The following is a 16,172-nucleotide window of genomic DNA, read 5'->3' as shown; positions in this document are numbered from 1 at the left end:
ATAAGGCTATGTACATGTAGCGACCGCTACAAACGTCGGCTGCCGTGTCCGCACACGTTAGTTCCGTCGCGCTATCCATAGATGTATCGCGAATTCAGTGACTGCACGGCTACAAATGAATGGCGAAACCGCCAAGTTTGAATCCGCCGCCGCTTGGAGCGCTGAATAATGTTGTTGCCTACTCCTTGGAGCTATAACTTTGGTTTTTAAGTTTGTTCTGTACCTTGGCTACTGTTTCTGCTGTTTACAAGTTACATATAGCAACTGTGCTTCTTCTTCCGTAACAGCAAGTAATAAACGGTTCAAGTATATTCTCAGTGCGTGTTTGAATGTTTATTAAGTAAGGGTAGCTCTACACGACGAAAATACACCCGTCAGTGGTGACCCCGACGTGATTCGCGCTGAGAAAACCGGTTCCGCGACGAAATTGATTGCATAATGGAATCGCCTGCAGTATCGGAACTGGCTGTTCGCCTCCCATAGTTTTGGCCACATAATCCAGGTCTATGGTTCGCTCAGGTTGAGGCTAGCTTTTGCTATGCCGGAATTACAGCTCGAGCAACGCAGCGCTTCCGAAGTTCAAGATATAATTACGACACCACCGACCGAGAATGCATACTAAAGAGTAAAGACCGAGCTTATTCGTAGAGTTGCAGCATCGCAGGAAGTCCGTGTCAGACAAGTGCTGACTCAGGAAGATATAGGCGCAGAAAACCGTCTCAATACCTGCATCGCTTCCGCAACAAGGTGGACATCGGAACGCACCCGACAATCTTCTGCTTACGCTACGCAACAGCCGTCTGCCGCCGCAGGTAAAGGCGATCGTCGCATCGCAGTCAGAGATGTCCCTGGCCGACAGCATCCAAGATGCCATCGCTCCGGACCAACAGGGTAGTGCTTTGACAATGGCTGGCAGTGTCGCGTCAGTGGCCCTCCCCTTTTCACGCATAGTCCGCCAAAGTTGATGCACTGAGCGCACAGATTGGCATACTGTTCTCACAAGGAGGTCCTAGTCGCTACAGAGGACGTAGCCGCAAACGATCTAGGAGCCGTTCATCGAATCAGTCTGTATAAGATGCTGGTCCGACCACTTGTTGGTACCACAGAAGATTTGGTGAGCAGGCTAGAAAGTGCACTAGCCCCTGCGCCTACCCAAATGCAAATGGCGGTCGGATTTAGGCGCCACCGACTGCTCAACTACATCCCGGCGCCTATTCATTACTGACAGGGTATCAGGCCAGAAGTGTTTAATAGATACAGGGTCCGACTTTAGTATCCTGCCCAGAGCGTCACTGCACTGTTGCACGCCACCCACTGCATTTAGCTTGTCTGCCACAAATAATACTGCAATTGCGACGTATGGTACGCGGCATGAAGAATTGAATTTGGGGCTCCGACGTCAATTCACATGGCACTTTAGTGTCGCAGACGTGGCCGAAGCAACAATTGGTGCGGATTTATTAGCTCACTGTCAGCTCCTACCGCCTAATAGACAATGTCACCAGACTTACAACCACGGGTATCCCGACTCTCAAGTAGTCCATAGACATCTGAACTGCATTTAGTACCCAAAAAGGGAGGAGCCTGGCGCCCGTGTGGCGATTACAGGGCGCTCAGCTCACGGACCATGCCTGATCGCCAGACAGTGCTACTACTAAAAGACTAGAGCCGTGCACTGCATGGAGCCACTGTATTCAGTGTCACAGACTGCACAGAAGTTTATACCCAGATTTCTGTGTCAACAGAGGACTTCCAAAGACCGCTTTTATTGCGCCATTTGGGTTGTATGAAAGCAAGTTTATGACCTTCGGCCTGTGTAATGCTGCTCAAACCTGGCAGAGGTTTATCGATTCTGCCTTGTGTGGGTTGAACTTTTGTTTTCCCTATCTAGACGATGTGTTAGTGTACTCATCGTTCAAGGAGCAACAGCGCCAGCACCTGAGAGAAGTTTTTTAGCGTTTCGAGAAGTACGGCGTGGTGTTCAACACAGCTAAATGTGTGTTTGGCCAACATCAAGTCGATTTCCTGGGTCATCGAATATCTTCATCAGGCTCATTACCACTCACTGAGAATGTTGATGCCATATTGCAATTACCCAAGCCATGTACAATAAGAGAGCTACGCAGATACTTAGGAATGCTCAATTTTTACTGCCATCATTTACCGTGCACTGCCGAACAACAGCCACCGTTGGCTGCTACACTGGCTTGTCCCAAGGTTGAGAGCAATTTTCCTATGCAGTGGACTGGTGAGATGAATGCAGCTTTCGAAATAACCAACAAGAGCCTAGCACAAGCAGCACTAATGGCACACCCCAAGCTCGAAGCTTCACTGGCATTAGTGGTGGATGATAGTCAATTAGTCATTGGTGCAGCCCTCCAAGAATGGGTGGACGATGCCTGGCAGCCGCTGGCTTATGTCCCGCACAAGCTGTCACCTGCATAACAAAGATGGAGCACATATGGCCGGCAACTTTTAGCCATATATCAAGCAATCAAGTACTTTCGACCACAGGTTGAGGCACTAGAGTTTTTGATATACACCAACCACAAGCCTTTAACATATGACTTCAAGAAAAACTGTAATACTTGCTCTCTACTGCAGTACAGCCAATTGGAATTTATTAGCCAGTTTAGTATGGACATTCGCCATGTATCAGGTATCACTAATGTGGTTGCAGACTACCTCTTTAGTGTGGCCAGTGTCTCACAGCCTGTGGACATAATGGCGCTTGCCAGGGCACAACAAGAAGATTCCGAGTTACGCATCATACTGCATGACGACATTGCAGCACTCAAGTTACAGCTAGTTGACATTCCTGGAGAGAACATGAAATTGTACTGTGAAGTGTCACGTGGAAGATCACGCCGTTTTGTTCCCGTAGCACTTCGCAGGCCAGTGTTCGAGTCCTTACATAATCTTTGCCACCCAGGAGTCCAGTCGACATTCAAGCTAGTGTTTCAAGGCTCGTGTGGCCAGGACAGAAAGAGACTGCAGCGACTGGACGAAGACTTGCCAACATTGCCAACTTTGCAAAATTACTCACCAAATTCATCCCCCAATAGCAGAGTTTCCGGACACTTCTTCATGTTTCGCCCATGTTCCTCTTGATGTGGTAGGACCGCTTCCTCCATTGGATGGCCAGCGGTACATATTCACAGTGATTGGCAGATATACATGATGGCCTGAAGCAGTACCTACAGACATCTCTGCAGAAACACTAGCCACTGCTTTCACATCAACCTGGCTGGCGAGATTCGGCTGTCCGCTCCATATCACCACCGACAGAGGCCGACAGTTCCAACTGATCATGTACTTCCCGGATTTCTCTTTTGTGTTCCTTATTAATTTGATTCTGATTTTGTTTGAATGTCCTAATTTGTTCGTACTCTTCTGTGTCAGTAAAGGCTACTGGTCTTGTGTCATTCAGATCATCATCTACCTTCGTAGATAAATTATTTAGCTGATCCGAAACTTCGATCACTTTTTCCGATAATATGCTGATTTCCTCCGTGTGTTTTTCTGCACCAAGTTTCAGAGTGTCCATTTGTGTCGAAAGCGTATCTACTGTGTCCTTTAAGTTTTCCTGAGTTTTCGCAAGTGGTGTAACTGAATCGGTAGATGCAACTGAGTCAATTTTAGCTAGCAAGGTGGCGTGATTTTCATGAACAATAGTTTGCAGTTCTTTTATGGCTGCTTCGCGATTCTGTAATACGTTTTCATGCCGTGCTAAAATAGGTTGAAAATGCTCACAACTTTTTGTTTTTACGTCATTACAGACTTTTTGACATTTAGATTCGATGTTAATGTAACTCAGTAGTTAAACCTTCTTTTGTTTGTTCAAGCATTGTGTCTAACTTTTGAAGTGTTTACCCATTTGTTGCTGTGGTTGTTTTTGACTTTGTTCCATTGTGTCTAACCCTTGTCCCATTTGTTTCTGATTTTGTTCCATTTTGTTTTTATTTTGTTTCATTTGCTGCATTAATTTCAGTAATAATGTATTAGTGTCTGGGACCTGTTCCTCCATGCTTTTCGGCAGTGCGTTTGTACCGGCAGCATTCGCATTTTGAAAAGCAGAAAATCTGTCTTGACTTGATTGAGAAAAGGGTAATGATGCAAAACCTGAATCTACAGTATTTGCAAGTTTTTGTCCTGTCATTTCGGATTCCTGAGGCGAGCTGTTGCCGACCGATCGATCGACAATGCTACCCTGTTCACTAGCTGCTTCACTGTCTACACCATTATTTAGTGCCTGGTCCATCCCCCTATGCACAGTTACCAAAGTACTAAGTTGAACATTAGTTAATTCATTACACGGTGGCGCTAACACACTACTCTCGTCTTCAACACGCCATAATTCACACAATATTTCACACCACAGCACAGAAAAGCACAATTTGAAGAGCAAAATACGAATACACATTAAAATAGCACTGAAAATAATAACTAATTAATTGCAAGCGCGGCTGCAAAATACCAAAATACTTGGTGCAAATCTACATGCAGACCACAACTGTTTTGGTCTCGCGGTTCTAGGCGCGCAGTCCGGAACCGTGCGACTGCTACGGTCGCAGGTTCGAATCCTGCCTCGGGCATGGATGTGTGTGATGTCCTTAGGTTAGTTAGGTTTAAGTAGTTCTAAGTTCTAGGGGACTAATGACCACAGCAGTTGAGTCCCATAGTGCTCAGAGCCATTTGAACCACAACTGTTTTACAGTACGACAATGAAAGACTACAACTACAAAGGAAATTCCCTCTACAATTACGCGCTAGCAATAAACAGTAACTACACTAATTGCTCAAACTACAAGAAAAAATCAGAAGATTCCAGTGTGGTATCCTCGGCTAAGGGTCGACATATGAAACGACCCCACCGAAAATTAAGAATGACAGTGCTGGAAAAAACTCTTACATCATTTGATTTTCAAACAGCTGAGCAAAACTAAACGTACTGAGACTGTTTTAACTTATTCTGATCAACACTAAACTGCCACACTTTTAATAATCCCTACGAAAGAATGGCCCAAACTAACAATAACCTATACCCTTCATGATTCACTTATCTCACAAACATCTTCGTTACTCGAACTACTGCAATATAGCGACCGCCAATACTACAAGCTAAATAAAAGTTTCTAACTGCTAAAGGCAGTAACTACTGATAGGCATAGTTAGCAAATGAAAGATTTTGATAGAGAACTAACAATGTATTTACCTTAATAGTGTTCAAAAGTCATCTTATATATACATTCGTGACATCCAGTTTTACAAATAAGGGAAGCTCTGTTGCTACATCCGTCCCAAAACGACCAGTTATCATCCAGCCAGCAATCTCATGCTTGAACGTTGGCATCGAACGCTGAAGGCTGGAACATCTTGGAGGTCTGCACTACCCATAGTCCTGCTGGGCCTACAAGCCACATACAAACCAGATATAGAGTCCTCAACAACTGAATTTGTTTATGGCGAGGCTCTGCACCTACCAGGGGAGTTCGTCAACACAGGCCTACTGTTAGAAACAGACGACCAACTATAGTTCCTTCGCAAGTTATGGGAACATGTAAGCCAAATCAAACCCACAAAGGCCTCCAGGCATGGTTGTTCAACAACTTTTGTGCATAACAACCTCGAATGCTGTTCACACGTTATGTTACGTACAGACTGCTTCAAGCCACCACTGCAGCCACCGTATACTGGGCCCCATTGCGTCCTGTGCAGAGACACACATCCGATGGTCATCGTAGTAAATGGCGAACAGGCTACCATGTCTCTTAGCAGAGTGAAGCCAGCTTACATTTCCAAGGAGGCATCACCTACCTTATGGTCAAGAGCTCAACGCCTGACAGATGCAACACCTCGACTTCCAGCACCGCCACCACAACAGGACGATGTAGAACCTACATGCACCACCTGCTCGAGACGACATGTCCACTTCCTGGCCAGGTTCAGAGAAGATGCACCATGCTCCGCTTTCACCAAGGGGGCTCCTGTAGCGAGCGCTACTGATGTGTCCACACACGTTAGTTCCGTTCGCGCCATCCGTAGATACAGTTGAGTGTCGAATTCAGTTACAAATGATTGGCGGAAACCGCCAAGTTTGAATCCCCCGCTTCGAGCGCTGAATAATGTTGTTGCCTACTCCTTGGAGCTATAACTTTTGTTCTTGTGTTTATTCTGTTCCTTGGTTACTGTTTTTGTTGTTTACAAGCTACATATAGCAATTGTCCTTCTTTTTCTGTTTTCTGTAACACCAAGTAATAAACCGTTCAAGTATATTCTCAGTGCGTGTTTGAATATTTGGTAATTTCCAAGAATGATTGCCTATCGAAGTCGCAGGGTCCAAACGATACATATCGAACGTGCGATCCTAAATCGTTCGTGCGACTCTGGTGGCAGGCGTTATGATCAATTATTTGTGGTCGTCATTTTTATCTGTTTTCCGTCGTTCCCTTAGTTGCTCTAAATTACATACCTCCGTGAATTATTTGCGAGTTGATAGGGAACCCTAGACGATTTATGTCGGTAGCGAGTGGGATATCTGGTATTCCTGACGTTTCTTCACCGGATTTTCTCACTTGGAAAAATCTATTTCTATGTTTATACAACGTAGAAAATTGTTTCACTTTTTGTTACAAATATGGAGTACTACTGGGCGAGAAAAGGAGGAACTGTGTAGACTGTGGTGGTGCGAAGTGTGTAAAACTTCATAAGAAGAATTTTGATGCTGAAATACCTTTACAATTTTATTGCGGATAATGCAGAAAACGATCGAGTATCAGGAACAATACATGGTTCGGCTCTTCTAAATTATCCATCCAGATCAGCGCTGTTCTGTCTTGCTGGATTCGAGACCACACATTGCAAGCAACAGCATTGGATACTGACTTATCTGCTAATACCGTATGCGACTATTTCGGGTTTTGCAAACAGAGAAGTGTGTTATGTAATAGTGACGAACGACAGTGTACTGATTGGTGGACCGAGTAAAGTTGTTGACCTCTCTGTGGGACACCACTTTGACGAAGCACTGTCCATGCGGGTGGAGGGGCTTGCATATCTGCGGGAAGCTGAGGGCTATGCGGAAGGTAGAGGACCTACTGCCAGACAGGCCTGAGCCAATGGATCAGACTAAGAGTATCCCATAACGTCCCATCTTCCCTATCCACTCCTAGTCGTACCCAATTCCCTGACCCAATCCAAGGTGTGATGCAATCCATGTCGAGGGGCGTGTGGCACATGGGAAGATGTGTCGCAAACGGAGCCTTATGGATACCGAGCGACGTCCCTGAGTAATTAGCCTTACAACACGTGGGGTATTCATGGTGTGGACCTTCTAGATCCCTAAATCTTGTGGGACCAATATGGACATAATTAAAGAAAATAAAGAAAAACAAACTGAGGGGCGAATTGAGACCTCAGATAGCCAAACATCGGGGTCAGAACCGATGGAACGGATTCACACTACTGAATCAGGGTCTAAAACTGAGCCAGAAGTGGGAACTATAACCGAGAAGCTGGACCAGATTAAGATCAAAGCCTTGTCTGGGGCCCAGAGGAGGAAGCTACGCAGAGAATAGAGGAAAAAGGAAGGCAAAGAATGGCTTCCTAAAGACAAGTGGAGGGAATTAAAGGGACTAGAACCTAAGACCCCCAGGAAGAAATTGTCTCAGGTTGAAGGGCTACTGAGGCCCCCAAAGACTCGTTCCTCCCTGGATAAGCGAGACCAGAAAATCCCAAGGCAAGAATTAGGGTTAAAGACCTATAGTACTGCAGTGTCAGTCTTTAGGATGGCAGCTATCAACGAAGGTTATCCACTGGTGGCCATCACCTCGCAGCAGGAGGTACTGGTACAGATGGCCCTCTTTGAAAAGATTGGGGGGGACGCTGGCCCAGGACCCAAATTCAGGAGGGTCTATCTAGATCGTGGTACCATCATTTTTGTCTGTGAGAGGGCGCACATGGTGGAATGGCTCAAGGACAAGGTGTCCATGATATCACCTGGGAAGATGCGAAGCTGCTGCTTAAAACGGCAGTGGAGCTTCTTAAGACCGCAAAGATATTATGGGTATCTAGGATCCTTAAGGAAGTCTCTCTTAAGACTCTGTTCGGAAAATAAGAGCCCAGAACCCAAAAGTCTCGATAGAAGACTGGAGAGTGATTAACCAGAAGGTTGCTCTGGAAGGACGAACCCTGGTGGTGGAGGTCAGAGAGAAGTCCCTGAAGGCGATGCGGGAGCAGGTCCTGAAACTGTTTTTAGGGTTTTCGCAGGTCACAGTCAGGGTTCTCAAAGACCTCAAAGGTGGCAGTAAGACAGAGCCTGGAGGTGCTGCAGATTAATCTGCAGCACATTAAAGGGGCCTCTTCTGCCCTGAATCGCTACCTGGGGTGACAGGAAGTGGACCCTATTCATATAAAGGGGGTGTATTGGATCTAGGTGGCACTGAAGGTAAGCTGATCTATGCTAGGAATCTAAGAAACTCCAGAACATGCATCTATGTAAGAAATGGCATTTCTTTCATACCAATGATGGATTTCTGCTCAAGGGACGTAGTGACCATTAAAATGCAGCAATGTGAGGAAGGTATTCCAAGGGAAATTATTTAGGCCTCAGCATACCTTCCTTATGTAGACAGCTCTCCTCCTCCTCTGGAGATGAGGAGACTGGTAGAGGACAAGGTGATCAACTGCTGGTGGGATGCGGCGCCAATGCCCACAACCTAGTGTGGGGCAGCAAGGGCACCAACAGTAGAGTACCTTCTTGAATTTCTTTTAGCTAACAACTTAGAGGTCCTGAATATAGACAATGAACCTACATGCAGGAATACCAGAAGGGAAGAAGTAATAAACATAATCTTTGGTTCCATGACGATGAGTAGCTCTGTCAGACAATGGCATGTGTTGTTGGAGACATCCTCATCAGACCACATGTACATAAAATTCAAGGTTGAAATGGGAATCAGACAGACCATGACCTATAGGAATCCCAGGAAAACAGACTGGGAGACATATAGGAAGGACCTTGACTTAGGCCTATCGGAAATTAAACTTCGATAAGGAATCCAGTAGAACTTAAGGAAATAGCCGAGGCTGTTACCTCTGGCATAGTGACCTCATATCAGGACAACTGAACAATCACCAGGAAGTGCACATATAGGAGTGTTCCTTGGTGGAATAACAAACTGGAAATGCAAAGAAAACAGGTATAGAGACTGTTTAATAATTCGAGACGTAGAGGACAATGGAGTAAATATCGTGAGGCCCCTGTAAATTACAATCTTGCAATCAGACAAGCAAAGGAAGCATCCTGGAAGGCATTCTGTGAGGAAGTGGAGGGCACAGCTGCACAAGCCAGACTTAGCAAGATTCTCACTAGAATACCAACCAATCCAGGAGGTACGTTGAGGAAGGAGGATGGGGTATATACAAAGGCAGCACATGAGATGCTGGAATTGTTCCTCAAAACTCACTATCCGCAATTTGATCTGCCGGACAACACAGACCAGTATGTGACCCCAGAGGGACAACGGTTCTCAGGCACCCAAAGAGAGGACTGGGAATCGGCCAAGGAGTGTGTGAAATTCAATAAAATCCAATGGGTGGTGGGAACATTCCAACCATTCAAGTCACTTGGCCCAGATGGAATTTTTCCAGCTCTCCTGCAACAGGCAGGAGGAAAGCTCGTAAGAGTCCTATGCAGGATATTCAGGGTTAGCCTAGCAGCAGGAATCATTCCCAATGCTTGGAGGGCAGTGAAGGTTGTCTTCATTCCAAAGCCAGGGAGAACTGATCATACCAAGGCCAATGATATGAGACCAATCAGTCTGTCCTCCTTCATTCTCAAAGCACTGGAAAAACTGGTTAATGTATATGTTGGGGAGAGGAGGCTTAGTAGGGTCCCTCTACAGTCGAACCAACACGCATACCAACCAGGTAAATCATGTGAGACAGCTCCCCACCAACTCTTTGGGAAGGTGGAAAACACTTCACTTCCAAGAAATAGCCCCTCTGCATCTTCCTGGATATCGACGGGGCCTTCAGTAACACGACCTCCGATTCCATGGTAAGGGCAGCAGACCACTATATATAGGTGGACCAGGGCCATGCTTAGTGGAAGAAAGGTAGAGGGTACCATGATGAATGAAAAGATGATAATTAACACCACTAGAGGTTGCCCTCAAGGAGGAGTTTGGTCTCCTCTATTGTGGAATCTAGTGGTGAACGAACTCATTGAGTAACTAAATTCCAGACAATGCTTCTGTCAAGGATATGCAGATGATCTTGTCATATTAATACTTGGCAAATTCACTGATACAGTTAGGAATATGGCACAAGGAGGATTGGACACTGTGCAAAAATGGTGCATTGAACAGCATCTGAGAGTTAATCCAAAGAAGACTGTTGTGGTGCCATTTACGAAGAGACATATTCAACACTCAAGTTGGAATCTAAAGCTCTTCCATGAAAATCTACCTGTGAAGGGGATAATGAAATGTCTAGGGGTAACCTTAGATGAGAAGCTAACTTGGTCTCCTCACATTAAGAGCATCTGCTCCAAGGCAGAAAGTTCTCCAGTGAGTACTAGGAGGGCTTGTGGCAAAAACTGGGGCCTAAGCCCCAGGGGCATGCACTGGGTATTCACCACAGTGGTTCGACTCAGGATTTCCTATGGGGCTGTAGTGTGGTAGAAGAAGGTAGAACAGCGGGTTGCTGCTAAGGTGCAGAGATTGGCCTGCTTAGCCATAACGGATGGAATTAGTAGCACACCAACCGCTGGAATGGAAGCCATGCTGGATATGCCTCCACTTCACCTTTGGGTCTAGATGGAGGCAGGAGCTGGGGCACATTGACTTAAAACTGGCAAAAACTGGGTCTCATTCGGATATCCAGACTCACACACTAACATAGTGAGTGAGGTAAATATAGAAATAGCTGGGGAAATGATTTCCGACTATATAATAACTCCCAACAGCTTCGACAAGCCTTACAACATAATTATTGGAAGCAGCGAGCAATGGGAAAAACAATTTGAACCCATACGGGGGATGTGGTTTGGTCACCAATGGGTGGAAAACAGACCAAGGCGTTGGGGCAGGGGTGTACAGGGTTCAGCCAAGACTGGAGATTATCATCTCTCTAGGAAAACTGGCCTCTGTAGGGAGTATTTTTGTAACGCTTTTCTTTTGTCGTTGCTGTAGTAACCACCGTAAACACACTCATAACGCCCTTCACCAGAGTCGCATGATCAATTTAGGATCGCACGTTCGATATGTATCGTTTGAACCCCCACGTCTTCGATAGGCAATCATTGTTGGAAATTACCGGATATTTATTAAGTATGGGTAATTCTACAAGTCGAAAATATACCCGTCATATCCGTAGAAAGTGATTACTCCGAACGTAAATTTTCTCCACTGTTAATTACAGCGATCTTTGGATCTTAAGCTTCATCGCATTTCAAGCAAGTTGCCTACGACGGCTATTGCCACAGTGTCGACGCATTTAAACGATCGTATGGACCTGTCCTCTAAAGTTTTCATGATACAAAGCATCTAACCAAAATATGCAAACACATAAGAGCCAACAAGACGTTTTGCTCACCAGGAAGATTCATCTTCAAAGAATTGCAGCTAGACGTGTCAAGGAAGTTCTCTACTTGATAAAAGATGATTGCACTATATGGTCGGACGAAGATGAGGTGGACATATCGAATGATCGTAACATTATCGAAACCGAGAACGAAGTGACTGTTATACCACTTCTAAATAATATAAAGGGATGGTTTCAGTGTCGTTGGACATACGATACAGGAGCATGCAGAACGAACTAGAGCTCTGCACTGAGCGACAGAAGAAAAAGTTTGAAAGATGCCGGAAGCAGACCGACAAGGCGATTCCCAACATGTCACGCACTGTGGTCAACCTCACTGAGTGACATTTGACTGAGGAGGAAGTGTATATTCTTCAAAAAGGAGGGAATTTCGCTATCACCCCGAGAACTATATCTATGGACGACATCATTCCCAATACCTAAGGTGCCATTCGGGCCCTGCATTATGAAAGGGCAGAGGAAATACGTACTGAAACAACCAGGATACTGCGCCGAGCAAAACCACCAGCTTGCAACCTGAAGAAAGAAGAGGTACAAGCTATTAAGAATCTCAACGCCGACAAGAGTATATTGGCACTGCCTGCCGATAAGGGGAATGCGGCAGTCGTAATGAAGGCCGAAATTATGAGCAACAGATCCGAGACCTATTAGATTCGACGGCGTACCGAAAACTAAGCGCAGATCCGACGCAGCGTATCACACGGAATACGAATCGGTTAGTCAAGGCGTCTTCTCTGCCGGCGGACATACAGAGAAACCTGCGCAACACAGAAGTCCTACCACCTTGGCTGTATGGCTTACCTAAGATCCACAAGAACAACATTCGACTAAGACCGATTGTTAGCGCTTCTGGCTCACCGACGTAGAACCTGGCCAAAACACATTGCCTCTCTGCTCCAGCCGCACGTGGGGAAGACCGACACATACATAAAAGACTCAGGACATTTCATTGAGAAGCTGAAGAAACTGAAACTTGCACCAAACAACATCCTGGTCAGCTCTGATGCTGTTTCTTTGTTTACGAAAGTGCCACTCAGTGACATTCTGGAGCACATCGGTTCCATTTTCCCGAAAGACATCACAAAGCTCTTCCATGCCTGTCTCACCACGAGCTAGTTCACGTGGAATAGCAACTCCTACGAACAGCTGGAAGCGTTGCTATGGGTAGTCCTCTTAGTCCAGTGGTGGTCAACTTCTTCATGGGGCATTTCGAAGCACAGGCACTGGACTTAGCGACTTGCAAACCTAAGGTGTGGTACAGATACGTCGATGATAGTTTCGTTGTGTGGAGCTATTGTGAAGAACAGCTCGGTGACTTCCTAAGACACTTAAAACAGCCTCCATCCTAACATAAAATTTACCATGGAAGTAGAAAAGGACGTAAAACTGCCATTTATAGATTTGCTGGTCACAAGGGATGGCGAAAACGTGGGACACAGCGTGTATCGAAAGGCGACACACACGGACCGATACCTGCACAAACTATCAAACCACCATCCGAGCCAGAAAAGAGGTATGATTAATACGCTCGTAACGCGAGCAGGAAGAATATGTGAGCCGCAGCACCTCAAACGCGAAATGCAACACCTGGAAAGTGTTCTGAGGAGCAATGGGTACTCACAAATTATATTAGAATACATTAGAAGTGTAATAGAGTCAAAAACTCTGCTAATTAAGGAATCAGAAAAAGAAATGTCGGGTACGGACTTTCTGGCATACATTCCCAGAGTGACGGACAGAATCGGCCGTATATTGCGAAACACGGCGTAAAAACGATTTTTAAACCGACAAGGAAGATCAAAGAGTGTCTTAGATCGGCAAAGGAGAAAAGGGACCCACTTGCAATGTCGGGAATATACCGTATACCATGCACATGCGGAAAAGTTTATGTCGGACTGACTGGACGATCAGTCAACACCAGGATCAAAGAACATAAGCGACATTTCATGTTGGGACAGGTGGAGAAATCGGTTGTGGCATTGGATGAGACCGACCACGTAATAAAATTCGCCGACACGGAAGTTCTGGCTGTAGAAGAGCATTATCACACCCGCTTGTTCAGAGAAACTGTGGAAATACAAAAACACACGAACAGCTTCGACAAGAAAGGGGAAAACCTTAAGGTAAACGGATCCTGGCTTCCTGTACTGCAGCGAACGACCGTCGCAGGTAGCAAGAGGAGAACCGCACCGGAAATGACCACGGAGAAGCCCTCGGACGTTGGCGCGCCAGGTACATATAGGCTGCGGCCGCGAGCTCGGCTCCAGTCCACCAGCGGCACTGGAGGGTGAAGCTTTGACAGTGCCAGCCACTCGTGCTGGCGAAACGTCAGTAAAAAAATCAGATGATCGTCGGCCGAAGAACCCACCAATAGGCAGTTTGTCAAATTTTGTATCGTTCATTTGATTCGTTTTGCTTTTGTAAATTTTCTAAAGCGTTTAATTTGGTCCTGATTTTACGAAAAACAGGTTTTATATTGAAATATATAAATAATTTTGGAAGTTCTGTTTTAATTTATAAATTTAAAACTGCGTTGCTGTTGGGGGGGGGGGGGGGGGGGGGGGCGGAGTGTCAGACAAATTTGACCAACTGTGTAAGTTCTGAGAATGAGGAAAGAAACGTAGCGTTTTGTTAAAATAAAGAATTAACATTCGAGCGAAATTTTTAAAACGTCTCAAGAGTAAGGTCACATTCAAGCCAGGGGATCAAAGTTACTGGCCCATGTACCCGGAGAATTCATTCTCCTGAACATCTGGTAACCCTACACATAGATGCTAAAGAAACTGAACTATCCCGAGAAAGTCTACTAAAAAATTTCAAGAACCGCCTTTAAGTGACGACTCTTGAAATATATACTACAGCCCCCGACGTACAAGTCCCATAGGGATCGCGAGGACAAGATTAGATTAATTACAGCTTGCCCTGAAGTATTTAAACAACCATTCTTCTTCTCGCGCTCCATTAGGTACTGGTACATTGGGACGCATCCTCTACCATCCACTTCACACTGACTTGGGTAGTACAGACGTAGATAAAGACATATACTGTTATAATAGTAAGTGCAAATGCAAGGTCGTGCCATATGCCATTTTTTTTACATTTTACCAACAGCAGAAATCGGAATTGGATGCCCTTATCTAGTACATTAAATTGAGAATGAAGTTTTGTTTTGCGTAAGTTTTCACTTATCATTTATTTGTGTCTACTGTAAAGTAATGTAAGTGTTCAAGTTGTAATTTACCCTGTAACTGCAAACATGCAATGCAATGACGTGTCCTAATCGCTATAAACAGCTATCAAAGGATGAATCAATTAAGAATAAATAAATGAGGCAAATGCATGGATGGTTCCTTTTAAAAGCACATAGTAAATTCCACAACTACACCTACATCTTCTACTGAGCGAACTTGAACTGCGTCACTAATGACCGTGTCGTCGAGGCGACGTTAATCTCTTTTATTCCTTCCCTTGGTTGTCAGTTCTTTCACGGTGGCTTATACTATCAAAATTAATTTTCCATCCGTTTGCTCAATATTCGGGCGCCGCTCCAACAAAAGTGTCGACCGATTTGCAACTGAACTAGTCGTGATCGAAATGTGAAGAAAGTCGACAGCGACAATTAGATAGCTACTTATTACAATATTTTTCCAATAATTATATCTGTCCTGACTTTTGATTTATAAACTCTGAAAATTGACTCATATTGTAGTCACAAATTAACAGTCCTAATCATTTAATGTTGTTCAGTGGTCTGAATGATTGCAGCGTTATTCACTTATACAAATTTAGTTTAGTGATTAAGATATCTCTGAAACATCATAGCAGGTGCTACAATAATTAACAGTTTCCCTTTGTTTGGTATCTGTGACGTATTGGAAGGTAGCGTTTTAGTGTTGTAATCAGTGCGTGTAAGTTTTGTGTGCTGTATGCCATAACAAAGGGTTTACATACAGACAGGAACGGTGAAGCTGTGTATATGGATTTGTGCAGGAGGCGTCTGTTTCAGGAAGGATGCTAATTTGACACGACGAGCCTTGCGGCTATTAATAAGTGAAGGGAGACTCTCAAAACCTCGAGGAAGTATATATCGAAATAAACTAGTAATGTGAATATCATTAAACACCACATCAGATTGTGTGCTTACAGTGTAACCCGACGCCTGAAGGTGTAACAAAAGTGAACATAATGTCTGCAGGAATTCAAGATAAGCCAGCTGCTCAAGCGGTAGGCTCATTGTTCTTTTTTATTTGTATAAGTAATAAATATAGGAAGTTAAAGATGAGTTCATTAGAGATTTCGAGTGATAATTGTCCAATCAGTGAAGTCTTCAAAACAGTTGTCTTTTGGTCATGAAAACCTCAGCAGACAGCCGCGTTAAGTAATGCATAGTTGTTTATTCAACCAAAAATCTTTCCAGATATTTGGAAGCATCCTTCTTTTATTTCTCGAAGTGATTGTAGACGAATCAATTTACAGGATATGTATACGTGATTAGCGTTTAACATTAATGAATACATTACTTGTGAGCCCGACTCTTGCAGCTGTACTTAACAACAACAACGTTT

The 16,172-nt window shown here is 44.7% G+C and overlaps 1 protein-coding gene across 1 annotated transcript in view; it reads left to right on the top strand.

Annotated features, from left to right (window-relative positions):
* Positions 1–15,256: 15,256 nt before the first annotated feature.
* The window catches only part of LOC126272208 (BTB/POZ domain-containing protein 6-like), an 83,885-nt gene continuing 82,969 nt past the window's right edge, over positions 15,257–16,172 (top strand). The window contains exons 1-2 of the mRNA XM_049974892.1: positions 15,257–15,515; positions 15,614–15,831. Of these exons, the coding sequence (XP_049830849.1) occupies positions 15,793–15,831 (39 nt within the window). The 5' untranslated portion in view covers positions 15,257–15,515; positions 15,614–15,792. The remainder of the gene's footprint in view (positions 15,516–15,613; positions 15,832–16,172) is intronic.

The sequence above is a fragment of the Schistocerca gregaria genome, chromosome 5 (genome assembly GCF_023897955.1).
Source record: "Schistocerca gregaria isolate iqSchGreg1 chromosome 5, iqSchGreg1.2, whole genome shotgun sequence".
Taxonomy (NCBI): Eukaryota; Metazoa; Arthropoda; class Insecta; order Orthoptera; family Acrididae; genus Schistocerca; species Schistocerca gregaria.
The sequence above is the reverse complement of the archived record's forward strand: the minus strand, read 5'-3'. Positions and strand labels throughout refer to the sequence as shown.